The sequence below is a fragment of the Heptranchias perlo genome, chromosome 2 (assembly GCF_035084215.1).
Source record: "Heptranchias perlo isolate sHepPer1 chromosome 2, sHepPer1.hap1, whole genome shotgun sequence".
In the NCBI taxonomy this organism is placed as follows: domain Eukaryota; kingdom Metazoa; phylum Chordata; class Chondrichthyes; order Hexanchiformes; family Hexanchidae; genus Heptranchias; species Heptranchias perlo.
Window position 1 is genome coordinate 157,803,954 of NC_090326.1, and position 27,902 is coordinate 157,831,855.

The 27,902-nt window shown below is 42.0% G+C and overlaps 1 protein-coding gene across 1 annotated transcript in view; it reads right to left on the minus strand.

Annotated features, from left to right (window-relative positions):
• The window catches only part of LOC137299362 (obscurin-like), a 552,786-nt gene that overhangs the window by 191,004 nt on the left and 333,880 nt on the right, over nt 1-27,902 (minus strand). Inside the window, exons 70-77 of the mRNA XM_067968057.1 lie at nt 22,554-22,823; nt 18,903-20,222; nt 17,346-17,624; nt 14,102-14,177; nt 13,666-13,793; nt 8,614-8,811; nt 8,052-8,099; nt 195-293 (exon numbers count right to left, since the gene is read on the minus strand). Of these exons, the coding sequence (XP_067824158.1) occupies nt 195-293; nt 8,052-8,099; nt 8,614-8,811; nt 13,666-13,793; nt 14,102-14,177; nt 17,346-17,624; nt 18,903-20,222; nt 22,554-22,823 (2,418 nt within the window). The remainder of the gene's footprint in view (nt 1-194; nt 294-8,051; nt 8,100-8,613; nt 8,812-13,665; nt 13,794-14,101; nt 14,178-17,345; nt 17,625-18,902; nt 20,223-22,553; nt 22,824-27,902) is intronic.

A 27,902-nucleotide genomic window follows, 5' to 3' on the forward strand; every position in this document is an offset into this window, starting at 1 on the left:
TGAAAAAGAGCCCAGACTCTGCTTGCGCCTCGTTATGGCAGCACATTTGCAATTACAAGCTTCTGGATGTGAATCATTGACAATACGTGTTATAGCAATGCTCCTGCCATTATGTGGATTTTTAAAAACACATCACAGACATACCCTTACGTTAGAGATGAGATTTTACAGTTGCTGGTGGAGGCCCATCTTACCTTCCACCCTGACAGTTAAGGTAATGCTCGCTCCTTTCTTTACACTCCTGCTTGTGAACCGTTCCAGAAACCTTGGCGGAACCAGCTTCTCCGGCTTCCCTAGAAGTAAAGAGGAACAATCAGAAATGAAAATGCAGTTTTTAAAAAGTGGCTTTAAATTGGAACAGTGAACAATGCCAGCATCTACCCACAATCTTAAAAGAGAAATCATGGCAATCCGAGCGGCCTAAAGAGTGCAGAGAGTTCAGATCAGAGGAAAATGACTTGACTAGCAGTTTGATGTTAAAATGAAAAACAAAACAGTTAGCAGAGTAAAAAGTAATGACTTCATCACTCATGCTTTGTTTTATCAACAAAATACCACTTCCCATTAAAACCCAATTGAATTACATAAATGGCTCAGTTTACATAAAATTATCTTTTAAAATTTGATTTTACATTTATAAATAATTGAAGTTTATTTTTCACTTCCATTACTGAAGGTAGTGACCTTTCTTGTGTCACATTTCCAGGGGTGCTGGAACCCTAATGCAGCCATCCAGTACCTGTGGTGGGTAAAATTTTGGAGTCTATTATTAAGGAGACAGTAGTGGAACATTTGATTAAACATAATTTAATAGGACAAAGTCAGCATGGCTTTACGAAGGGGAAGTCATGTCTGACAAATTTGCTTGAGTTCTTTGAGGACATAACGTGCAGGGTGGATAAAGGGGAACCAGTGGACGTAGTGTATTTAGACTTCCAGAAGGCATTCGACAAGGTGCCACATAAAAGATTATTGCTCAAGATAAAGAATCACTGGATTGGGGGTAATATTCTGGCATGGGTGGAGGATTGGTTATCTAACAGGAAGCAGAGATTTGGGATAAATGGTTCATTCTCGGACTGGCAACCAGTAGCCAGTGGTGTTCCGCAGGGGTCGGTGCTGGGTCCCCAACTCTTTACAATCTATATTAACGATTTGGAGGAGGGGACCGAGTGTAACATATCAAAGTTTGCAGATGATACAAAGATGGGAGGGAAAGTAGAGATTGAGGAGGACAGAAAAAACCTACAAGGGGATATAGACAGGCTGGGTGAGTGGGCGGAGATTTGGCAGATGCAATATAATATTGGAAAATGTGAGGTTATGCACTTTGGCAGGAAAAATCAGAGAGCAAGTTATTATCTTAATGGCAAGAAACTGGAAAGTACTGCAGTACAAAGGGATCTGGGGCTCCTAGTGCAAGAAAATCAAAAAGTTAGTATGCAGGTGCAGCAGGTGATCAAGAAGGCAAACGGAATGTTGGCTTTTATTGCTAGGGGGATAGAATATAAAAACAGGGAGGTATTGCTGCAGTTATATAAGGTATTGGTGAGACCGCACCTGGAATACTGCATACAGTTTTGGTCTCCATACTTAAGAAAAGACATACTTGCTCTCGAGGCAGTACAAAGAAGGTTCACTCGGTTAATCCCGGGGATGAGGGGGCGGACGTATGAGGAGAGGTTGAGTAGATTGGGACTCTACACATTGGAGTTCAGAAGAATGAGAGGCGATCTTATTGAAACATATAAGATTGTGAAGGGGCTTGATCGGGTGGATGCGGTAAGGATGTTCCCAAGGATGGGTGAAACTAGAACTAGGGGGCATAATCTTAGAATAAGGGGCTGCTCTTTCAAAACTGAGATGAGGAGAAACTTCTTCACTCAGAGGGTAGTAGGTCTGTGGAATTTGCTGCCCCAGGAAGCTGTGGAAGCTACATCATTAAATAAATTTAAAACAGAAATCGACAGTTTCCTAGAAGTAAAGGGAATTAGGGGTTACGGGGAGCGGGCAGGAAATTGGACATGAATTTAGATTTGAGGTTAGGATCAGATCAGCCATGATCTTATTGAATGGCGGAGCAGGCTCGAGGGGCCGATTGGGCTACTCCTGCTCCTATTTCTTATGTTCTTATGTACCTCCTGACAGTCATTTTTCATGTGCGAACCTACACAGTGAGTGTCAGCAGGTTATGCTATTGTGGAGGATATAACAGCTCAGACCGATCCTGTCCTCAAATGTCTACACACCTAAGCACATTCCAGCAAGAGTCACTGGATAACAATGCAAAGCAGTAATCCTGCCTGATTTTTTATTTCTTTAGTTTGAGACACCTGAAGCCAACTGCTGTAAAGAACTGTGCTAAATTTGCTTTTGTATGGTATTCCTTTTACATGGCTCTTTTTACTTCTTGGCTGACTTGCATTGTCTCAATAAATTATGATAAATTCTAAACTTTTACAAGAATTAAATTCATAAGATTTTAAATACAGATACATACTTTGTAAGCCTTTATACAATTTATAGAATTATAGAATCATAGAAAGGTTACAGGAAGGAAGGGGCCATTCAGCCCATCGAGTCCGCGCCGGCTCTAAGCAAGAGCAATTCAGATCCTAACCGCTCGCTGTGTAAAAAAGTTTTTCCTCATGTCACCTTTGGTTCTTTTGCCAATCACCTTAAATCTATGCCCTCTCGTTCTTGACCCTTCCGCCAATGGGATCAGTTTCTCTCTATCTACTCTGTCTCGACCCTTCATGATTTTGAATACCTCTATCAAATCTCCTTGCAACCTTCTCCGTTCCAAGGAGAACAACCCCAGCTTTTGATTGCCTGTCAGAGATCACACTGGCTCTGAAATCCTGTGGGAGTTCTGCTGGTCTTTTGTCGCAGTTACAGTAGGAGAGCAGTAGAAACCCTGTGGAAATTTAGGGCCATTATGCCTGGAAGGTGTAGCTGTCATCAACTAGGAGCAATCCACGTTTAAAGGTTGATATTAATTCTAATCTTCGCTCCTTACAAAGGCACCAGCAGGTGTCCAGTGCTGGGGGTAAGCTATATCAGAGTACTGAAGCCACAAAGCCATCATTTCATATCTAAAGGCACAGAATTTGCTGTCAAAATAATGGTGAGGTTAATGGCGCTCACCGTTATTTATTCGCAAATCGCACAGCAACTTCAGGCGAGGGCAGATGCGTGGTTAAATGTGGAAATCCGAAAGTTGCTGTCCGAGATGTGCTGCTCTGCCATTAGTTTAGTGAAAATGGCATCTTGCTGTCCGACTCACCATTCAAATGTATAGAATGGTGTTATGTTCCTGTACTTGCATGGTAGATACAAACTAAACTCGCCGCATAAAGTTAGGGCTTGTCCCTTTCAGTCTAAGTATACATTTTAACGGCGTGATAAGTGTTAATTACTGCCAATGAACCTCCCTGGCACTGAAAATTAACTATTACAAGTGTGGAGTCTCATTCCTTCAGGTTTTAATTGTTGTTGGAGATTTTTTAAAAATGTAAATTTAATTTTTTTTAAAAACTTTTTCTTCTTGTCTCTCTCTCTTGATCCCATCTTTCTTTCCCAACCTGATCTGACATTGAATTCACTATTCCAACTTACACTTCCTGGTTCAGACTCTGCGCTGTTCATTTAACAATCCTTCAATCTGATTGGTTAAGGAGATATACAGTTGCTTGCCCAGTTCAACACAGATACCAGATGCCCTGTAGAGGACGCCGTGCCATTTCCATCTTGCACTTCCAGCAACTTGCAGTGCAAAATCTCATGGAAATTAAACAGGCAAGGGCAAGTCTAATTAAAGGCAGGCACCGTTCGTTGACCGGCTAAGGAAACTCTGGGCCATTGTAAGCTATTTACAATGAGTACCTCTCTACACCGCTCCATTGAGCCAAGCTGCTCGTGATCAAATATGAATGCCCATAAGATTTGATATACACTATTTTATTTTTCTTTTAGATTGCAGACTTATAAAATATACTTAAGCTAAAAATAACAGCCTGGAAATTATTGTTGGCAATATTCGTGGGTAAATGTATTCATCTCACTGTTTCAGCTGAGGCATTTCTCTTATTTAAAATAAGCAGGTTACACCTGCATTAAAATAGTGTACAAGAGGGATGTCACACAAATGCATTAAATGTTCGTCTAGTAATTTCAAGGCAATTGTTTTCTATTAAAAATAAATCACAATTAAATCAGGCAATTAAAGAAATGACATGTGTGCTTATTTTAAATGCTCCCAGAATGTTTCTAACTCAAATGAATTCCTTGACTATGGTATGACTGGGCCAATGTTTCACCAAATGCAGTGCTACTGTATGTGACATTCTGTACCAACTCTTTCTCTAACCAACAAGGCAATACATTCACTGCAACTTCTGTTATTACGAGCATAAAAGTGTGGAATTTGAAAAAAAACATTTGGCCTATCAGGCATTCATTTTACTGACCATTCACCATATATAATCTGTTTTACCATAAACTTTACCCATCCCATTTAACCTCCCAAGAGCAATTTCTCCCTGCTCTTCAAAGATAAATCAAGAAAGACTCCAGAATGTCAATTTAGTCTTACATCCTACTCTACAGGATCATTCTGTAATTCCACATTCCTTGAGTGCGGATTTACCCCATTTTTATTCCTGACCAGTGCTCTTCCATGACATGACATTTCGTAGTTCCAGGGACCTCACTTTCAATTATCTATATCTTACCTATGCTTAAAACCCTCAGTGCTTTTTTCAAGTAGGTATTCATGAAGATCTTTTTCAGAGGTACTCCTTAACATAGCATTAATTACTTTAGCTGGGGGGGTCTATTCTACATATGCAGAGCTCTGTAGGGATAGAAATCATTCTACTTGTAAATGAGGATACGTTAAATTTAAAATAAAAATAGGAAATGTATAGCAGGTCTATCACCACCTGAAAGGAAAAGATATACTTGTGAGGAAGCCCTCACCAGTTCCTTTACCTTATTATTTCTGTATATATGTAGCTGCATACTTCATTACATGCTATTGTTTTAAAACTTTTCACTCATGTTACATAATTCTGAATAACATCTGGGGACTTGTGCCAAAATTGGTAGAGCTATCCCACATACTAGTCAAGCAACAGCCTGACATAGCCATACTCACAGAATCATACATTTCAGCCAACGTCCCAGACTCTTCCATCACCATCCCTGGGTATGTCCTGTCCCACCGGCAGGACAGACTCACCAGAGGTGGTGGTACAGTGATATACAGTCAAGAGGGAGTGGCCCTGGGAGTCCTCAACATTGACTCCGGACCCCATGAAATCTCAAAGCATCAGGTCAATCATAGGCAAGAAAACCTCCTGCTGATTACCATCTACCGCCCTCCCTCAGCTGATGAATCAGTCCTCCTCCATGTTGAGCACCACTTGGAGGAAGTACTGAGGGTAGCAAGGGCACAGAATGTACTCTGGTGGGGGACTTCAATGTCCATCACCAAGAGTGGCTCGGTAGCACCACTACTGACCGAGCTGGCCGAGTCCTGAAGGACATAGCTGCCAGACTGGGCCTGCGGCAGGTGGTGAGAGAACCAACTCGAGGGAAAAACCTTCTTGACCTTATCCTCACCAATCTACCTGTCGCAGATGCATCTGTCCATGACAGTATTGGTAGGAGTGACCACTGCACAGTTCTTGTGGAGACAAAGTCCCGTCTTCACACTGAATGAGTTGTGTGGCACAACCACCGTGCTAAATGGGATAGATTCAGAACAGATCTAGCAGCTCAAAACTGGGCATCCATGAGGTGCTGTGGGCCATCAGCAGCAGCAGATATGCCTGGCATATCCCTCACTCTACCATTACCAACAAACCAGGGGGTCAACCCTGGTTCAATGAGGAGTGTAGAAGAGCATGCTAGGAGCAGCATCAGGCATTCCTAAAAATGAGGTGCCAATCTGGTGAAGTTATAACACAGGACTACATACATGCTTACCAGCGGAAGCAGCATGCTATAGACAGAGCAAAGCGGTCCCACAATCAACTGATCAGATCTAAGCTCTGCAGTCCTGCCACATCCAGTCGTGAATGGTGGTGGACAATTAAACAACTAACGGGAGGAGGAGGCTCCGTGAACATCCCCATCCTCAATGATGACAGAGTCCAGCACGTGAGTGCAAAAGACAAGGCTGAAGCGTTTGCAACTAGCTTCAGCCAGAAGTGCCGAGTGGATGATTCATCTCGGCCTCCTCCCGATATCCCCACCATCACAGAAGCCAGTCTTCAGCCAATTCAAATCACTCCACGTGATGTCAAGAATTGGCTGACTGCACTGAATACAGCAAAGGCTATGGGCCCCGACAACATCCCGGCTACAGGGCTGAAGACTTGTGCTCCAGGCCAAGCCGCGCCCCCAGCTAAGCTGTTCCAGTACAGCTACAGCACTGGCATCTACCTGACAAAGTGGAAAATTGCCCAGGTATGTCCTGTCCACAAAAAGCAGGACAAATCCAATCTGGCCAATTACCACCCCATCAGTCTATTCTCAATCATCAGCAAAGTGATGGAAGGTGTCATCGACAGTGCTATCAAGTGGCACTTACTCACCAATAACCTGCTCACCAATGCTCAGTTTGGGTTCTGCCAGGATCACTTGGCTCCAGACCTCATTACAGCCTTGGTCCAAACATGGACAAAAGAGCTGAATTCCAGAGGTGAGGTGAGAGTGACTGCCCTTGGCATCAAGGTAGCATTTGACCGCGTGTGGCACCAAGGAGCCCTAGTAAAATTGAAGTCAATGGGAATCAGGAGGAAAACTCTCCAGTGGCTGGAGTCATACCTAGCACAAAGGAAGATGGTAGTGGTTGTTGAAGGCCAATCATCTCTGCCCCAGGACATTGCTGCAGGAGTTTCTCAGGGCAGTGTCCTGGGCCCAACCATCTTCAGCTGCTTCATCAATGACCTTCCCTTCAACATAAGGTCAGAAGTGGGGATGTTCGCTGATGATTGCACAGTGTTCAGTTCCATTCGCAACCTCTCAGATAACGAAGCAGTCCGTGCCCGCATGTAGCAAGACCTGGACAATATCCAGGCTTGTGATGATAAGTGGCAAGTAACATTCGCGCTGCACAAGTGCTAGGCAATGACCATCTTCAACAAGAGAGAGTTTTACCACCTCCCCTTGACATTCAACGGCATTAACATCGCCGAATCCCCCACCATCAACATCCTGGGGGTGACCATTGACCAGAAACTAAACTGGACCAGCCACATAAACACTGTGGCTATAAGAGCAGGTCAGTGGCTGGGTATTCTGCGGCGAGTGACTCACCTCCTGACTTCCCAAAGCCTTTCCACCATCTACAAGGCACAAGTCAGGAGTGTGATGGAATACTCTTCATTTGCCTGGATGAGTGCAGTTCCAACAACACTCAAGAAGTTCGACACCATCCAGGACAAAGCAGCCCGCTAGATTGGCAGCCCATCCACCACCTTAAACATTCACTCCCTCCACCACCGGCGCATCGAGGCTGCAGTGTGTACCATCCACAGAATGCACTGCAGCAACTTGCCAAGGCTTCTTCGATAGCACCTCCTAAACCCGCGACCTCTATCACCTAGAAGGACAAGAGCAGGTTGCGATGGGAACAACACCACCTGCACGTTCCCCTCCAAGTCACACATCATCCCGACTTGGAAATATATCGCCGTTCCTTCATCGTCGCTGGGTTAAAATCCTGGAACTCCCTACCTCACAGCACAGCGGAAGAACCTTCACCACATGGACTGCAGCGGTGCAAGGCAGCGGCTCACCACCACCTTCTCAAGGGCAATTAGGGATGGGAAATAAATGTTGGCTTTGCCAACGATGCCCACATCCCATGAATGAATTTTTTTTAAAAATAAGCTTTCAATTATTGTGTCTTCGAACTACTGGTTTTAAAATATGTGTCTACCACTTTGAAGATAAGCACCTTGAGACATTTTTATACTTTAAAGGTGCTATATAAATGAAAATTGTTGTCGTAATGTCTTGTAAGGCAGTCTTAACTTTACCTGTTAATTTTTCTTCAGACACTCGCTTCCCAATATCTTCCCCTGGGCCTGAAATAGAATTGAAGAGGATATAATTAAACTGTTGATAACAGTCCTGCAAGCAGAAATGCTGTCTGGTAGATTTGTCTTCAGACAGCTTTCCAGTAAACTAATCACGTAATCTTTTATCTGACTGATCAGGTTCAGAGGATTTCAACAATGAAGGCCCGATTTTTGAATGCGGCCCGCTGAGTAGGAACGGAGCTGGTTGTGGGGGGGGGGTAATAAAATGGTAGTCGGGCACTATCCGCATGTATTCCTGATGCATTTATGTCTGCCGTCACTTTATCTCCCGGGTTTTTAGCAACGTCAGGGCTGCCCGCTGCAGGCAGGGGCCTCATTAATATTTAAATATCGATGGTGTCATTCAGAACCCGACAAGGTTTTAACCGCTGTTAGCGGCAGTGGCGCCCAGTGCAGGAGAAGCCAGTGAAAGCTGGTGGCAAGCAGAAGCACCTACAAAACTGTGCACCCATATATATCACCAGTGGAGAAAAATTGGAATCAAAATTATTCTGCTTACTTTGAACATATATGACAGCAGACGTGTAGGCAGAGCCTGATGAATTGCTGACGTACGCTGCATATTCACCACCAGTTTCTTTGGTAACATTGAGAATTTCCAGTGAATGAGCTCCTTTCTGGTCAGTCATCAGAATTTCATCTGTGGCACGCAGAGGTTTACCATTTTTAAACCAATAAACACGAGGAATTGGGTAACCTAAAAAGAGTGAAGAGGAATGAAACAACTTATTTAAAATCATTTAAAAAGAAGAAAATAGGAGCAAACAAAGGACCAATCAGGCTATTCAAGCTGTGCAGTTTTCTGGTCCACTTTTGGATCTAAGCAAACCACTTTATCTCCCTCCTACAACCTTACTAAGACATGTACCACTGTACTTCCTGCTCATATAAGAACTTGTCTCATTTGGTAGACTCTCATCTCTGAGATGGAAGGTTGTTGCTTCGGGCGACACTCCAGCACAAATTCCAGGCTGTGACTCCAGTGATGAGGAAGTGCTGCATTGTTGGAGATGTCCTACTTCTAATGAGACATTAAACTGAGACCCTGTCAGCCTGTTCCAGTGGTTCAGGTGGACATGATTCCACTGAACTCTTGAAGAAGAGCAGAAAATTCTCAGTGTCCTGGCCAATGTTCCTCCCTTAATCAATGCCAGCCAAAACAGACTGAGGGGTAGGGCAGAAATATTAAATAATTACTTTGCTTCAGAATTTACCAGGGAGACAAATATGGGGGGTATGACATTGGAAGAAGAGATCAAAAAAGACGTAAAGACATTTAAGATAGGAAGGGGGGAGATAACTGATAAACTAATCAAACTTAGAGGAGGATAAAACCCCTGGTCCGGATGGTTTGCATCCACGTATATTAAAAGAAGTTAGGGAAGAGATAGCAGAGGCACTATTACATATATATAAAAATTCATTAGAAAAGGGAATAGTGCCAGAGGACTAACAGACAGCTCATGTTATTCCCATATTTAAAAAGGGAGATAGAACCAGCCCAGGGAACTATGGACCAATTAGCTTAAGGTTGGTGGTAGGAAAGATAATGGAATCCTTACTCAAAGATGCAATAGAGAAACATCTAGAAACTGAAAATCCAAAAAAGAATAGTCAGCACGGATTTCAAAAGGGAAGGTCATGCTTTTCCAACCTTATTGAATTCTTTGAAGTAACAGAAAGTGTAGATAAGGGTAATGCAGTGGATGTAATATATTTGGATTTTTAAAAAGGCCTTCGATAAGGTACCGCATAGTAGATTCATGACTAAGGTCGGAGCATGTGGAGTCAGGAGGCAAGTAGCAGAATGGATAGCAAGCTGGCTAGAAAACAGAAAAAACAGTAAGGGTTAAAGGTAGTTACTCAGATTGGCAAAAGGTAGGAAGTGGTGTTCCACAAGGATCTGTCCTGGGACCACTGTTGTTCACCATATACATAAGCAATTTGGATTCGGGAATCGGGGGTACAATTTCAAAATTTGTGGACGACACCAAATTAGGGTGTATTGTTAATACTGAGGAGGACTGCGACAAAATACAGGAAGACATTAATAAATTTGTAGAATGGGCGTGTAATTGGCAAATTAATTTCAATATAGATAAGTGAGGTGGTACAATTTGGTAGGAATAATAAGGAGGTTACATGCTCCTTCGAAAATAAGAGTCTAGACGGGATATAGATGCACAAATCACTAAAAGTAATGACGCAGGTTAATAAGACCATAGAAATACCAAACCAAGCATTGGGGTTCATTTCTGGAGGGATAGAATTGAAAAGCAGAGAAGGTACAGAACCTTGGTCAGACCACTCTTGGAGTAATGCGAACAGTTCTGGTCTCCACACTATAAAAAGGATATAGAGGCACTGGAGAAAGTGCAAAAAAGATTTACAAGGATGATACCAGAAATGAGGGGTTATACCGATCAGGAAAGATTGATTAGGCTGGGGCTCCTTTATATAGAAAAGAGAAGACTGAAGGGTGATCTGACAGTGGCCTTTCAGATTATGAAAGGGTTTGATAGGGTAGACTTAGAGAAGATGTTTCCATTTGCTGGGGAGACCAGGACTAGGGGCCATAAATATAAGAAAGTTACTAACAAATCCAATAGGGAAGAAAGTTCTTCACCCAGAGAGTGGAAAGAATGTGGAACTCACCATTTACAAGGAGTAGCTGAGGTGACTAGCATAGATGCATTTAAAGGGAAGCTAGATAAACACATGAGGGAGAAGGGAATAGAAGGATATGTTGATCGGGTTAGATGACAAAGGGTGGAAGGAGCATAAGCACCGGCATGGACCTGATGGGCCGAATGGCCTGTTTCTGTGCTGTACATTCTTTGTAAGGTAAGGGGGTAGAGATCGCTGCCTGAGACACCTAAAAAATGGGCTCCACAAATTTAGCAGTGGGACCAACACCTGCACAGATTGGACGCAAGCCATCCTACTATTAAATTGGTATGCTTCTCGCCCACTTTACACCCAATAAACAGGCACAACATATTCCAATTTCTACCTGAGTGCTCATTCATCTCACTGATGCTTATTGGATCTTGCCGTGTGCAAAATGCCTACGTAACAGTCACTACACTAAAAATACAATTCACTATGCATGAATTGTTTAGACATGCTTCTGAGAGACATTTTATCGATCAGCCAGATGTCTGACGTGTGCCAAAACTTATCACCATACTTAAAAATTTTCAAACTAAGTTACTGAGAAATCCACATAGATAGGTTTTTGTTCGCTGTATGTCCCGAAAACTTTGGCACAGGTTAGCTGAGCCAAGGTTTACGAACACCAAGGTGTGCATAGGAGCACTGCTGGACTCTAACCAGATAAAAACATGTACCCTGCCAATAGAGGGCACTCACAAGCTTCCCATTACTTGTCTAGCCAGCCCTACTCTACCTATTAGGGGAATTGCTAACAGGGTTAGAATCATAGAATCATAGAAGTTTACAACATGGAATCAGGCCCTTCGGCCCAATATGTCCATGTCGCCCAGTTTATACCACTAAGCTAGTCCCAATTGCCTGCACTTGGCCCATATCCCTCTATACCCATCTTACCCATGTTACTGTCCAAATGCTTTTTAAAAGACAAAATTGTACCTGCCTCTACTACTGCCTCTGGCAGCTCGTTCCAGACACTCACCACCCTTTGAGTGAAAAAATTGCCCCTCTGGACCCTTTTGTATCTCTCCCCTCTCACCTTAAATCTATGTCCCCTCGTTATAGACTCCCCTACCTTTGGGAAAAGATTTTGACTATCTACCTTATCTATGCCCCTCATTATTTTATAGACTTCTATAAGATCAGCCCTAAACCTCCTACTCTCCAGGGAAAAAAGTCTCAGTCTATCCAACCTCTCCCTATAAGTCAAATCATCAAGTCCCGGTAGCATCATAGTAAATCTTTTCTGCACTCTTTCTAGTTTAATAATATCCTTTCTATAATAGGGTGACCAGAACTGTACACAGTATTCCAAGTGTGGCCTTACTAATGTCTTGTACAACTTCAACAAGACATCCCAACTCCTGTATTCAATGTTCTGACCAATGAAACCAAGCATGCCGAATGCCTTCTTCACCACCCTATCCACCTGTGACTCCACTTTCAAGGAGCTATGAACCTGTACTCCTAGATCTCTTTGTTCTATAACTCTCCCCAACGCCCTACCATTAACGGAGTAGGTCCTGGCCCGATTCGATCTACCAAAATGCATCACCTCACATTTATCTAAATTAAACTCCATCTGCCATTCATCGGCCCACTGGCCCAATTTATCAAGATCCCGTTGCAATCCTAGATAACCTTCTTCACTGTCCACAATGCCACCAATCTTGGTGTCATCTGCAAACTTACTAACCATGCCTCCTAAATTCTCATCCAAATCATTAATATAAATAACAAATAACAGCGGACCCAGCACCGATCCCTGAGGCACACCGCTGGTCACAGGCCTCCAGTCTGAAAAACAACCCTCTACAACCACCCTCTGTCTTCTGTCGTCAATCCAATTTTGTATCCAATTGGCTACCTCACCTTGGATCCTGTGAGATTTAACCTTATGTAACAACCTACCATGCGGTACCTTGTCAAAGGCTTTGCTAAAGTCCATGTAGACCACGTCTACTGCACAGCCCTCATCTATCTTCTTGGTTACCCCTTCAAAAAACTCAATCAAATTTGTGAGACATGATTTTCCTCTCACAAAACCATGCTGACTGTTCCTAATCAGTCCCTGCCTCTCCAAATGCCCGTAGATCCTGTCTCTCAGAATACCCTCTAACAACTTACCCACTACAGATGTCAGGCTCACCGGTCTGTAGTTCCCAGGCTTTTCCCTGCCGCCCTTCTTAAACAAAGGCACAACATTTGCTACCCTCCAATCCTCAGGCACCTCACCCGTAATCTGGAGGCGAGTGGAAAGAAATCCAGCCTCAGTAGCAAGACTACCACTCCATGTTCTATTTATGAGCAAGTAGGTTTGGTCAATCATCAACAATGCCCTGTGGTACTGCAGATCTGGGTGAGAGATATGGGGGCGATCTTTGTTTCGCTATTGACCCAAATTTCGACATGAATTTAGTGGGATGAAATTTCAAGTGGGCCTTGAAAGTGGCAGCCAGCACTCCCATCCAAAATAGGCAGATTTCTTATTTAAATATTTAAACTGGGGTCCTACGCCCATTGTAGGACCATTATGCAATTTTCAGGTACCAGTGGACAGAGCATGCTGAAAAAGACAGCAGATGTGAGAGATTGCTGGAATAACAGAAAATAAAGAATATCGAAGAATAGTACAAAAATAGGAAGAGTAACGGAGTCACAGGGAAAGAGTGACTGAGAGAAAGACAGAAAAGAAAATAACAGAGATACATGTTAAAGGAGGTGACATTTTCTGCCTTTGTTGATCCCACAAGTTGATCATATGCTGAGAGAATACTTATTGATCCCACAAGTTGATCATATGCTGAGAGAATACTTATTGAAATTTGTAAAGTTATATACTGAAAATCTCAGAAAATGCATTGACAACTATTCATACCTTTAACTTCAATTTGTAGCTTTACTATCGGAGCCCCGACAGTAACAAAGGCATCATGAAGCTCCTCTACGATCTGAGGCAGCTGCTCTTCTTCAGCCTGCGACTCTACACCTTCCAAATTCTGCTCCCTGTTATAAAAAAAAATGTTTTTATAAATTAATACAATCCCTGTTCAAGAAAACTGAAATGTTACTGTATTTGACTATATCACAGAACGAAAGAGAAGATATGGCACCATCTGGTGGTGAAAAAAACTGCAACTTTGCACAATAGGTTTTCTTCAGATGCTTCAGAATACTTGACAAATGATTTTGAAAACTACTGAAGTTCACAACTTTTATTAAAACCATCTGTGATGACAGTCTTTATGCGTCAAGACTTAACAGCTATACTATGCGGTGTACTAATTAGCTATGCAGTGTGCTTCAATACTAACCGTGTGAGAGAAGCTTGGGCACTGACATAGGAAGATGTCTCAGTGGCTTCTGCTGTATCATAGTCGGAGCTGATAACTGTAAACAAGATTTTAAAAAAAAACAACTGGTGAACAAAAGACTAGCTATTATTTATTTCAAGTTGGTTTATCCAAAAAAAAACATTGGCCATTTAAAGTTTTCACTATTTATTTCAGAAAACATTACTGCTGTGTAGCATTTGTAGCTGTGTTTCTGCACTAAACATTTATGCCACCGGCATGAGTCAGCTGTCCATAGATGTATTAAGTGTTAGGAAACAGAAACATGTTCATCGGTAGGAAGGAGACATCAGATGGACAACAATGTAAGGAAGAGGCTCGAAAATGGGGTTTGTGACAATCCCGCTGAACCCTAGGAAAACAGAAAGTGTTAATGCTAAAAACTTTGGACACCTCAAACAGTAGTCTTAGAACAAAATACTTTCTCACAGCTGGTTCCAAGTAATGGTCAAAGGTAGGCACACCTAGGCTTGTCGAGGTTGAATAGAGGGTTATGTTGTCTGACCAAAATAAGAAGTACCTTGGATAAGCTAAAAACAAATCCTTATCTTTGATTGTAATACTGCTGTTTTTTTTTAAAAACCTGAGAAAGTGAAAGGAGTTTGAGCAGACTTGGTGCAAGGATTCTGGATATGCCCAGGTAAATTAGCCAAGGAGCATGCTATGGGCGGTCCCTCATCTGCAGTCAGAAATTTGGATATTTTCTCCATCTGGCGCATGGTCACAACAGTCCTAAGGTGGCTGTGACAATAATGTTATATAACAAAGTTATGTGACAGGACCACATAAAGCAAAAATAACTAATCCATCTTTGAAACCATGCAAGAGGGGAAAAAAATCTTTAAAAAGCTTCTTTAAAAAAAAATCACAGCGCACCTTAAAAAAGCAGCAAGATGTTTGGACCTGGAAAGTCAATGAAAAGGTTACTTAAGAAATAAGCTGAAAGGCATCCCTGAAAGGCCAGCTGTGGCTGGATGCGGCATGGATCAGACTTGGCAATTGTAATTGCAGTAAAGTATGCAAAACACTCCATTCCCAACATTATCTGGAAACCAGAGGAATTTGGATCACCAGACAAATAACAAAAAATTGCCAGACTCGGACATTTTAAAAATTTGTTCATGGTCTGTGGGCATCGTTGGAAAGGCCAGCATTTATTGCCCATCCCTAATTGCCCTTCAGAAGGTGGTGGTGAGCCGCCTTCTTGAAACGCAGCAGTCCGTGTGGTGAAAGTTCTCCCACAGTGCTGTTAGGCAGGGAGTTCCAGGATTTTGACCCAGCGACGATGAAGGAACGGCGATATATTTCCAAGTCGGGATGGTGTGTGACTTGGAGGGGGAACGTGCAGGTGGTGTTGTTCCCATGTGCCTGCTGCTCTTGTCCTTTTAAGTGGTAGAGGTTGTGGGTTTAGGAGGTGCTGTTGAAGAAGCCGTGTCAAGTTGCTGCAGTGCATCCTGTGGATGGTACACACTGCAGCCACGGGTCGCAAGTGGTGGAGGGAGTGAACGTTTAGGGTGGTGGATGGGGTGCCAATCAAGCGGGCTGCTTTGTCCTGGATGGTGTCGAGTTTCTTGAGTGTTGTTGGAGCTCCACTCATCCAGGCAAGTGGAGAGTATTCCGTCACACTCCTGACTTGTGCCTTGTATATGGTTGAAAGGCTTGCTCTAGTAGCCAAAGCATTTATGTGTCTCATTCGTTTAGTTTCTGGTCAATGGTGACCCTGGATGTTGATGGTGGGGCATTTGGCAATGATAATGCCATTGAATGTCAAGGGGAGGGGATTAGGCTCTCTGTTGTTGGAGATGGTCATTGCCTAGCACTTGAGTGATGTGAATGTTACTTGCTATTTATCAGCCCAAACCTGGATGTTGTCCAGGTCTTGCTGCATACAGGCCTGGACTGCTTCATTATCTGAGGAACTGCAAATGGAGCTGAACACTGTGCAATCATCAACAAACAGCCTCACTTCTGACCTTATACGGAGGGAAGGTAATTGATGAAGCAGCCTAGGACTAGGACACTGCCCTGAGGAGCTCCTGCAGTGATATCCTGGGGCTGAGATGATTGGCGTTGAATGCAACCATCTTCCTTTGTGCCAGGTATGACTCCAGCCACGAGATTCCCCCTGATCCCCATTGACTTCAATTTTGCTAGGGCTCCTAGGTGCCACACTCGGTCAATTGTTGCCTTGATGTCAAAGGCAGTCAGTCTCGTCTCATCTCTAGAATACAGCTAATATGTTCATGTTTGGACCAAGGCTGTAATGATACACAGCCTTTATGATAGTATTGCCTTGTTAAGTGTAAACTATTTTGACATTTAAAAAATGTTACTCTGTGAAAGTCATATCACAATAACCATTATAAACTTACATAGAATTAGATAGAATGTACAGCAGGGAAACAGGTCATTTGGCCCAACAGGTCCATGTCGGTGTTTATGCTCAATATGAGCCTCCTTCCTCCCTCCCTACTTCATCTAACCCTATCAGCACATCCTTCCATTCCTTTCTGCCTCGTGTTTATCTAACTTCCCCTTAAATGCATCTATGCTATTTGCCTCAACTACTCCTTGTGGTAGTGAGTTCCACATTCTAACCACTCTCTGGGTAAAGAAGTTTCTCCTGAATTCCCTATTTGATTTATTAGTGACTATCTTATATTTATGGCTTCTAGTTCTGGTCTTCTCCGCAATTGGAAACATCTTCTACCCCATCAAACCCTTTCATAACCTTAAAGACCTCTATCAGGTCACCCCTCAGTCTTCCCTTTTCTAGAGAAATGAGCCTAACAGCACTGTGGGAGAACCTTCACCACACGGACTACAGCGGTTTAAGAAGGCGGCTCACCACCACCTTCTCAAGGGCAATTAGGGATGGGCAACAAATGCCGGCCTCGCCAGCGACGCCCACATCCCATGAACGAATAAAGAAAAAATCCCCAGAACTTGTACAGCATAATTGAAATGGTTTCAAGAATACTGCACAAGTTATATTAATTTTCATGCTAATATGAGTCATGTCTTAGTTATACAGTTTGGATCATTCTAAATAATTAAGACAAATAATTTCTACAAAATTAAAATGTTGGCAAGTTTAAAAAATTTATATTTTGGCAAGTTTTTGAATAGAATGATACAAGTATGTATCTGGCTTACATAATTTTTGCCAAATTTATTTTTTCTGTTGGAGTTCCATCACACTTACCATCTACTCTTAGCTCAGCCTTTGTTGAAGCAACACCAATGTAGTTTTCTGCCACACATCTGTACACTCCCATATCACTCAGTATCACAGATGTTAAAATAAGTTGGTGGCACCCATCTTGATCTTCGTTGATCATGTAGTGGTCATTCTCCTCAATCAGCTTTCCATCCTTAAACCATCGAACTGCTGGTGGTGGATATCCAGCTACCATACAATCAAAACTGACAGGGTAGCCTTCTTGAACTTCCTGGTTCTGGAGCTCAGATACAAAATGGGGTGCTTTACGTGACAAAAGGAGACATCAAAAGAAATAATGCATTAATGTTAGAAAATGTTCTCTGCTGGAAAGATACTAAAAGCATACTTCAATTTAGCAGACCTGTTGGGCCGAATGACCGGTTTCTGTGCTGGACATTCTATGTAAGCTTATAATGGTTATTGTGATATGACTTACACAGAGTAACATTTTCTAAATGTCAAAATAGTTTACACTTGAGGCAATGCTATGATAAAGGCTGTGTATCATTACAGCCTTGGTCCAAACATGGACTCGTTAGCTGAATTCCAGAGGTATGAAGTATGCTTTTAGTATCTTTTGAGAAGTGCAAGTGAGAGAAAAGGTTTGTAATCACAGAATTTTCCAGCACAGGAGGCGGCCTCGGCCCACTGTGCCTAAGCCTGCTCTCTGAAAGAGGTATTCACTTAAACCCATTCCCCTGCTCTTTTTCCAGACCTTTTAAAATTTTTCTTTTACCAAAAGATTTACCAACTTCCCTTTTAAAGGCTATTGTGGATCCTCCTTTCACCACTATTTCTGGTAGGACATCTCGAGGAAGATTTTTAAACCATCCACCAGTCGGAAACGGGGCGGGGTAATGCCCCAAAAATGGTAGGGTATGACTCCATCCAGTTTCAGCTGGTGGTCCAGCAGGAGAGGAGTCCGCAAGGTAAGTTTTAATTTGTTTTTCGGAATTCGGAAATTGGCAACCGCGCAATTCCAGGGAGATCAGATGTGGGGGATCGGTCTCACCGACTCTTATTTGTCGCCCAGAAATTGGACACAATAGTTACCGATTTCTCCCCCAGTTTTTCACTCCTTTCCCTTTTAGACTTTGTATAGTTTTATTTGTTCCTACTTTTATTGCTCTATTCCCTCCAGCAGACCTTTTTTTGTACATTAAAGATACTTCTGTCAAATGCTAACCTTGTTAACTGTGTTAATTGAAGAATAGCTCTCATGCGCACCTATTTTTACTCACTCTTAATATGTTAGTCTAATAAATGTATTAACTGTATATTACTTGCATATCATAGTTATGAATATGCTGATAGCAAGGATTATGCTATTGTCATCAATAAATATATAATTAAGCTATATAGGCAGAGAATAAAAAAGTACAATATTTTCTGTATCTATTATTTCCAAGGGCATCATAATCTAAGACAATTTCATTTAAAAAATGCTGAATTAGCTGTTGTGTCTGCTGAATATAAAAAGAACCCGAAAACAAAGTCTGTATGATTTAAGCAAAGAACAAAAAAAAGTGGCAAACTTACCAGATGTAACAGCATGTAGTCCCTCTTGTGTAGGGGTACGGTCTTCTTCAGATGCAACAGGGGGCCGGGAAACTTTCTTAATCCGAATCTCGCTTCTGCTACCTGCCTCGCAGATATCAATGTGAACAGGAATTCCCTGAACAATAAATATTTCCTTAAATCTGGCTGCTGCCATTTCAGCCTCAGCCAAAGTATCAAACTTAATATAAATGTAATTTTCATCCTCATGGTAAGTCTGCTTGTCCAAGATCTCTTCATCTCCTTCATCAGCACTGACAAAAAATTCTTCTTCCACATCAGAAATCTCAAAAGCCAATTTTGAACGCAAAAGTCTGTGAAGTCGTTTGCCTGCTCTGCGGAAAGCATCGTCAACTTCACTTCCTGAAGAACTTTCTGGTTCACTGTCAGTGCTGTACTTTATACCAATGTCTTGATAAGGCTTCTTCACTGTTTCCTCTGCACCACTAGCAACAGTAACCTTTCCACTGTGGGAAGTTGTGCCATGTTTGTTAGAAGCCTCACAAGTATATGTTCCAGTGTCTTTTTCTTCCACGCCTGTAATAATTACGGAGCAAGTTCCATCACTGTAATTATCAATGTGGTAATGCCTTCCATCAACAATTTCTTCTCCATCTTTGAGCCACCGAACCTTGATTTCAGATTTACTCAGGACCACACATTCAAGATGGACAGTCTGGCCTGGTTTACTTGTCTGAGATTTAAAAACTTCGCCAAATATAGGTGTGACTTGTTGTTTAAGTTCCTTCCTGGTTATATAACCCTTAAATGCAGCCTGGATTTTTGTAGCAGCATCAACGAGAGATGGGTCGTCTTCTGTAGTAGGTGTATCTTGCTGTTGCTCAGGTTCAGTGGTTGAAGTCTCCCAGTGTTTCCAGAACTTGCTTGTGGAAATAGTTTGCGCTTTTCCAGCTACGGTTATGGTCGACTGTCCTGCCTTTTTCAGATATTGAACAAGGGACGGAGTACCAGATCTTGACTCATCATCAGAACTTGTACAAGAATCCATTGCTCTAGACATTTCATCTGTAGATAAATCTTCCATCTCCAAAGCTCTCTGTAGCCGTCGTTTTTGAGCTTTGTCATCTTCTTCTGGTACTTCACTGATGGAATCAAGTGTTGGCTCTCGACTCATTCTTCGCTTCTTGGCCAAGGCTTCCCACAGAAGATGCAAGTCACCTTCTTGTGCTGCCTCAGGTGGCAAGCTTGGTTTGGGAGGGACCTCTTCCCCATCTATTAGTTCAACGTTATCTGGCTCCTGTACAATTTCCCAATCTTGGGCTGGAATAGGTTGTATTGCAACTGCAGATAGTAAGACATCCAATTATTTAAAACAAGCACTCATTAATTGTACAGCCACATTGAAATAACAGCAACTGCAACAGTGCTTTACAATAGCATCCCAACAACTTACGGTAAAATTAAATTCACCATAAATAATAAAAAAGTAGAATTTTCAGAACTATAGTAACTTTGCTATGAGCACCCAAATGGTATAGCTGGGACTTAAGATGATGACAGATGGGTATGATACAACAATGGTTATGGTACAAGACTAGCATCCCAGAGGTTATGAGTTCAAATCCTATTATAGTTGAGTTTGTCGGTTGGCTACAAGGAGAAAAACGTAAATATTGCTGGACTGTTAGAAAAACTGAGCTGGTTCACTAATGTCCTTATGGAAAGTGAGTCTACCACCTTTGGCTATGTGACAGACTCTTAATGCCATCAAAGTGCTAGCAAGCCACTCACTTGTAAAACAATTGCTAAGCAAGATGGCAGCCCACCACCACCTTCTCGGGATGTGGCCTTTTCAATGTTGCTCATCCTGAGTACGAACTAAAAAAATATTCGCTGCACCATTAGGTAGTGAATACCACTTCTGTATGTTCTAACTTTTGTTGACCGGTGGTCACCGGTTACGGTTATTGGCTTAGTACAAAGAGGAGAAGAGTCAATTCTCTCTTAACTCTCAATTCGCTTTATTCATGCCGTTAGATCATATACATATAGCTTATATGTCTGGTTAGATATAGACATGCAGTTTGCACCAGGTTATACAGTTCTATACCCAAACTAGGATCTAAACGCACACCCACTAGGTTTTTCTGACACTCCGAGTGGTCACAGAATATAAAGGATAATACCCAAAAAGGAGAGCTGACGCTGGCCAGGCATTCTGTTCTCTCTCTCTTTCAACGTCGTCTCTACGTCCCTGACGTACGTTCTTCCGCTTCTGCGATGATTGGTCTCCGGAGCCTTCGATCTCTCTCTTTCGAGGTTTCTCTGACACTCCCTGAGTGGTCACAGAATATACGTTGTCTCTACATCCCTGACGTAGGTTCTTCCACTTCCACGATGGTTGGTCTCCGGAGTCTTTGCTCTGGCTCCACGCCCCAGATTCTTCATTCTTATTCCGAATCTTATCTCTTCAAGCTGTGCTGTCTCTCTCCCTTTGGTTTAGGCTTGCTCGCCTTAGCCTATGTCTTCTCCTCATTGGCTCTGTCCCAAGGACTTAGGTAGCATTACCTCATTACTCCTTTTCTAAATAAGGACTTGCGTCTTATCACATCTCCTTTGTCGTTCACAAAACTTAGCTAATTCAAACCGGTTCCAGCCAGCTCAGGCCAGCGACTGAACTCAGGTTACTTCAGTTCAAAAGTTGTTCTTGCCTGTGTGTCAGCAGCTGATGTCTCAGGTTACTTTCTGCAGCCCCTGGCCAACACTTTTTGCAACAGAGCAAACTTTTGGCTTAGTAGTATCATTCCCACCTCAGTCAGAAGGTGCAGGGTTCAAACCTTAATCCAGACCCAATGAATAGAGACCAGAGCTCCAGCTCTGAATTTTGGGTTGGCATTCAGTGGGATATATGCATCTGGTGGTGTGGGTGGTTCTCCTTTATCATTTGGCTTGTGGGAGCCCATAAAACCCTCCTCCCTTATAGGCTTAACCACCCTATTGGCTGATATAAAGATAGTTACGGCCATGGAAGGAGCGTTCATGTCGCGACCTGCCAGGTCGTGAGTCCCTCCATTACTTCTTCAAGGGATGAGTATGAAGATACCAAAACAATAGCCTTCTATAAAGGTTCTTGTTTTCTTTTAAAAGATTGACATAAATTACCTCTAACATTTTCTGAAGATAAGGGCAACACTGAATTTTTTCAGGGAGCTAACTGGTTTATGTAGAAGGCGCTCATTTTTTTTTTGTTTGATTTGCTTTTGGCGAATTTTGTATTCATCAACTGAGAGATGTCTGTGCTAGGTCACACTACAGTCACATGTAGGCCCACCACGTAAGGTTGGTCAGTTCTCTTACCTGAAGGACATTAGTGAACCAGTTGGGGTTTTACAACAATCCAGCTGCTTTGATTGTCATTTTTTTTTCTGGTGCAAATGATCAGATTTATTGAATTAAATTTCACAACTTTGCCATGGTGACATTTGACCTCTCAACTTCAAGAGTTGGTAAGTCCAGCACTATAAACACTGCACTACCATACCAAAATATATGAAGGTTTACGTTCATAAAAGTTTCCCTCCCAGGTAAGATTCTGAATTGCTTTATTGTGCAAATTAATGAAAAATGTTAGTATGTGGCAAAAAAGTTGAACAGAGCAAAATTGTGATTTACCATCCAAACTGACTTCAGCAGATGTTTTTATGTCCGAGGACACCATACAGGTGATTCTCCCTTCATCCTCAGAACTGCAATTGTGAATAATCAGAGAGTGTTTCTTGCTGTCAGAAATGATCTCATACTTGTTGCTTGTCTCAATGTGCTGATCATTCTTTAGCCATATTGCATTAACGCATTCAGTAGAAAATTCACAATCCAGTTTGCCAGATTCCCCTTTAGTTACGGTAACGTTAGACAGAGGAATGGTGACAGTCACCGGAACCTCTGCAAAATAGATTAAAGTAAAGAATTACAGAAGAACATAGTATACAATATGTAAATAATCTCTTGTACCATGTAAATATGCAATCCGAATAAAAGATAGACTCATAATTAAGTGCCACTATGATAGTGTAGTTTGGGTCAGAATACTGAACACGGCATTAACAAGAGGTATATTTACTAGACTCTAATACGCAGGAAAATCTACGAGAATTTGAAGAAAGCAGCTTCTATGCTTTTGAAGATTTGTGCGTGCTATTGTAGTCATATATTAGTGTTAAGCTGCAGTTAGGATATTGTGTTCAGTTTTGGGCGCCCTACTTTAGGAAGGATGTCAAGGCCATGGAGAGGATGCAGAAGAGACTCACGAAGATAACACCACGGATCAGAAGCTTTAGTTATGATGAGAAACTAAAGAAACTGGCGCTCTTTTCCTAAGAGCAAAGAAGTTTAAGATAGAGGTGTTCAAAATTGAGAGACTTTGATATGGTAAATTTGGGAAGTCCTACTTCCACTGGTCAGTGAGTCAGTAACTAGAGGGCATAAATTTAAGATCGTCACCACAAGAATGATCATAATTATTTTATGCAGAGGGTTATTAGGACCATGGAATGTCCTACCAGGAACAGTGGTGGAAGCAGAATCCGTAATAGCTTTTAAAAAGGAATGGATATGGGCACAACGGTGACAGATGGTTTTCAACATAGGTAAGTGTGAGGTCATCCATTTTGGACCAAAAAAGGATCCGAATATTTTTTAAATGGTGAAAAGCTAGGAACAGTGGTGGTACAAAGAGATTTAGGGGTCCGTGTACACAGATCACTAAAATGTAGTAGTCAGGTACAAAAAATAATCAAAAAGGCTAAAGGAATGTTAGACTTTATAACTAGAGGACTACAATATAAAGGGGAGGAAGTTTTGCTACAGCGATTCAAAGTCCTGGTTAGACCACATCAGGAGTACTGTGCACAGTTCTGGACACCGCACCTTAGAAAGGATATATTGGCCTTGGAAGGAGTGCAGCGCAGATTCACCAGAATGTTACTAGGGCTCTAAGGGTTAGATTATGAAGAGGGATCAAACTGGGCTTGTATTCCCTGAAATATAGAAGGGTAAGGGGTCATTTGATTGAGGTTTTTATGATTTTGAAAGGAATTGATAGGGTAGATAGAGAGAAACTTATTCCAGTGGTGGGGTTGTCTAGGACAAGGAGACGTAACTTTAAAATCAGAGCCAGGCCACTGAAGCACAACCTTGACCTAAGCAAATTTCTCTGGTATGAAGGCTTTGCTTCATCTTGATTGCTTTACAGCGATGCAGAGTCAGCTTTCTTAGGGAAATATGAAAGGGCATTTTAAAAAAATCTAGAAACCTCCAACCCAATTCATTTTTTATGTAGCTTCATCTGTTATGTCAAACAAAAATGTCTATTTTCCTTTAAATTTATAGTTTTATTTACTACACAGTTACAAATTTTAAAGAAAATTTAAGGTAGAAATTTAAAGAAATACTCCAGAATTTTTAACTTTAACATATTTTTGACTTCAAATGTTTTAATAATATAAATCCTGGCAATGCCAAGTTCCTGATAGAATCATAGAATCTTACAGCACAGAAGGAGGCCATTCAGTCCATTGTGTCCCTGCCAGCTCTTCAAAAAAGCTGTCCAATTTAATCCCATCCCCCAGCTTTTTCCCCATAACCCTGCAAATTAGTCCTCTTCAAGTAGATGTCCAATTGCTTTTTGAAAGTTCCTATGGATCTTAGCAATCTGTAGTTACAGATTTACGTGAAAATTTCTCCTCATTTCCACTCTAGTTCTTTTGCCATTTTAAATCTATGACCTCTGGTTACCGACCCACTTGCCAGTGGAAACAGTTTCTCCCTATTTGCTCTATCAAAACCCCTCATTATTTTGAATACCTCTATTAGGTCTCCCCATAACCTTCTCTGCTCTAAGGAGAACAATCCCAGCTTCTCCAATCTCTCCAGATAACTGAAGTCCCTCATCTCTGGTATCACCCTGATCTCAGCCAATGGAAGGGGGGAAAATCAGAGGTAGAGTTCTCCTCAGACTACTTTCTCACAGCTACTATTGGCCAATTCAGACACACTGGTGAAGGTCTCGGACCAAATTGCTCATCCACCTGGCCACATTTACCCGGGTACTTTTCTAAAGAAACTAGCCTTTTATATTACAACCAGTTTTACATTTCCACTTAAGCAGATGTGGAACATTATTTATATGCTCCATAGGAAGGAAGTACACTGTAACTGATCTAAGCAAAGGAAGTACACTTTAACTGATTTAAGCAGAATTATCAGAAACTCTCCCGATGACTTAAGTGGATCAATGTACCACATACTGTGGTATTAGAGCCACCTCGAACAGAAGGTTTCAAGTATAATTGCTATTCCACGATGAGTTAGCTGATCTCAACTGAGGAAGCATTTGGGGTTCTATAATTAGCCTCCTTGCTCTTAGCGAGGTAGGGAAAAAAAGTCAGGATTTCTGCTCATGATTACTATCTAGTGACACATAGAATCATAGGATGATACAGCAAAGAAGGCCATTCAGCACATCGTGCCTGTGCTGGCTCTTTGTAAGAGTTATCCAATTAGTCCCACATCCCTGCTCTTTCTCCATAGCCTTGCAAATTTGTCCCCTTCAAGTATTTATCCAATTCCCTTTTGAAAGTTGCTAGTGAATCTGCGTCAACCACCCTTTCAGACAGTGCTTTCCAGATCATTACAACTCACTGCATAAAATATTTTCCCCTTATGTCACCTCTAGTTCTTTTGCCAATTACCTTAAATCTGTGTCCTCTGGTTACCGACCCTTCTGCCACTAGAAACAGCTTCTCCTTATTTTCTCGATCAAAACCCTTCATGATTTTAAATCTCCTCTTAACCTTCTCCGCTCTAAGGAGAACAAGCCCAGCTTCTCCAGTCTCTCCATGTAACTGAAGTCCTTCATCCCTGTACCATACTAGTAAATCTCTTCTGCACCCTCGACATCCTATCTAAAGTGTGGTGCCAGAATTGGACACAATACTGCAGCTGGGACCTAACCAGTGTTTTATAAAGGTTTAGCATAATTTCCTTGCTTTTGTACTCTATGCCTCTATTAACAAAGCCCAGGATCCCATATGCTTTTTTGAACAGCCTTCTCAACTTGTCCTGCCACCTTCAAAGATTTGTGCATATACGCCCCCAAGTCTTTCTGTTCCTGCGCCCCCTTTAAAATTGTACCATTTAGCTTATATAGCCTCTCCTCATTCTTTCTACCAAAATGTATTACTTCACACTTCTCTGCATTAAATTTCATCTGCCATATGCCTGCCCATTTCACCAATCTGTCTATGACCTCCTGAAGTCTTTTCCTATCCTCCTCCATTGTTTACATTATTTCTGAGTTTTGTGTCATCTACAAACTTTGAAATTATGCCCTGTATACCCAAGTCCAGGTCATTAATATATATCAAAAGGAGCAGTGTTTCTAATACCGACCCCCGGGGAACACCACTGTATACTTTCCTCCAGTTTGAAAAACAACCATTCACCACTATTCTCTGCTTTCTGTCCCTTAGCCAATTTTGTACCACACTGCCACTGTCCCTTTAATCCCATGGACTTCAATGTTGCTAACAAGTCTATTATGTGGTACTTTATCAAACGCCTTTTGAAAGTCCATATACACAACATCAACCACACTACCCTCATCAACCCTCTCCGTTACTTCATCAAAGAACTCATGGGTGCGGAACTCGTCGAGCAGAAATTGATAGCCAAGTTCCGCACCCATGAGGACAGCCTCAACCGGGATCTTGGGTTCATGTCACGCTACACGTTACCCCACCAGCGAACAAATGTTATCTGTTTTTAATATAACGGGTCAGTTGCTGTCTTTTCTATGTTTCTACCTCTCTATCTCTGTTTTTTTTTTGGTGATTTGTATATTCGGAGGCCTTGTAGGTAACACCTGTCTGTCTGCACACTGATTGCCTTGGCAACGGGCAGTTGAAAAAACTGTCTGTAATCACCAAGCATTGTTCTGTGATTTATAAATGCGATTTCATTTTGAGGATTTCATTTCCAACAACGTTCACCTGAGGAAGGAGGAAGCCTCCGAAAGCTTGTGAATTTAAAATAAAATTGCTGGACTATAACTTGGTGTTGTAAAATTGTTTACAATTGGAAACATATTGATCAAGAAAGTTCTCTTGTACACTTTTCAGGAATTCTTCCCCCTAATTGCTCTTTACACTGTTACTATCCCAGTCTCAACTGAAGTCCCCCATTAGCACTACTCTAGTGTTCTTGCATCTTTCTGCAAATCTGCTCCTCTATTTCCATCCCACTATTTGGTGGTCTATAGTATACACCCAGAAGCATAATAGCTCCTGTACTGTTACTTAATTCTAACCAAATAGATTCTGTCTTTGACCCCTCAACTACATTATCCCTTTCCAGTGCTGTAATAGTCTCTATGATCAATACTAACACCCACCCCCCCAACCCCTCCTTTTTTTCCTTCACTATCTTTCCTGAATACCTTGTAGCCAGAAATATTAAGTTCCCAATCCTCCCCTTCTTTGAGCCAGGTTTCTGTTATTGCCACTATATCATAGCCCCACATAGCTACTTGTGCCTGCAGCTCATCAACTTTATTTACCACACCTGCTGGAAAGTACATCTCCTGTCTTTGGTGAAAACCCTGCAGAAACGGCATAAGTGGTAGCTTTTAGCAATTCATGCCACTTCTCCAGGGATGCCACCAACTTTCTGATGAAGATCAGGACCCCTGTGGAAATCCTAGGTACATGTGTGTAACACACTAACACTCACAGCCTGGGCTCACACAGGAAGGAGGCTCATTTAGATGAGGCACGAGCACTAGTGGAACTGTGCCTCAGAGTCACTGAGGTTAATTTTGACTTTGAGTGATAGTGTAAAACGGTTGATATCGATTCAGCCTCCCGTTATACATCTCTCCCAATCTCCATTTCCACAATGGAAGTGAAAATTGGAAGAGATGCATAACAGGTGGCTGAATCGATATCGCCCGTTTTACACTATCAT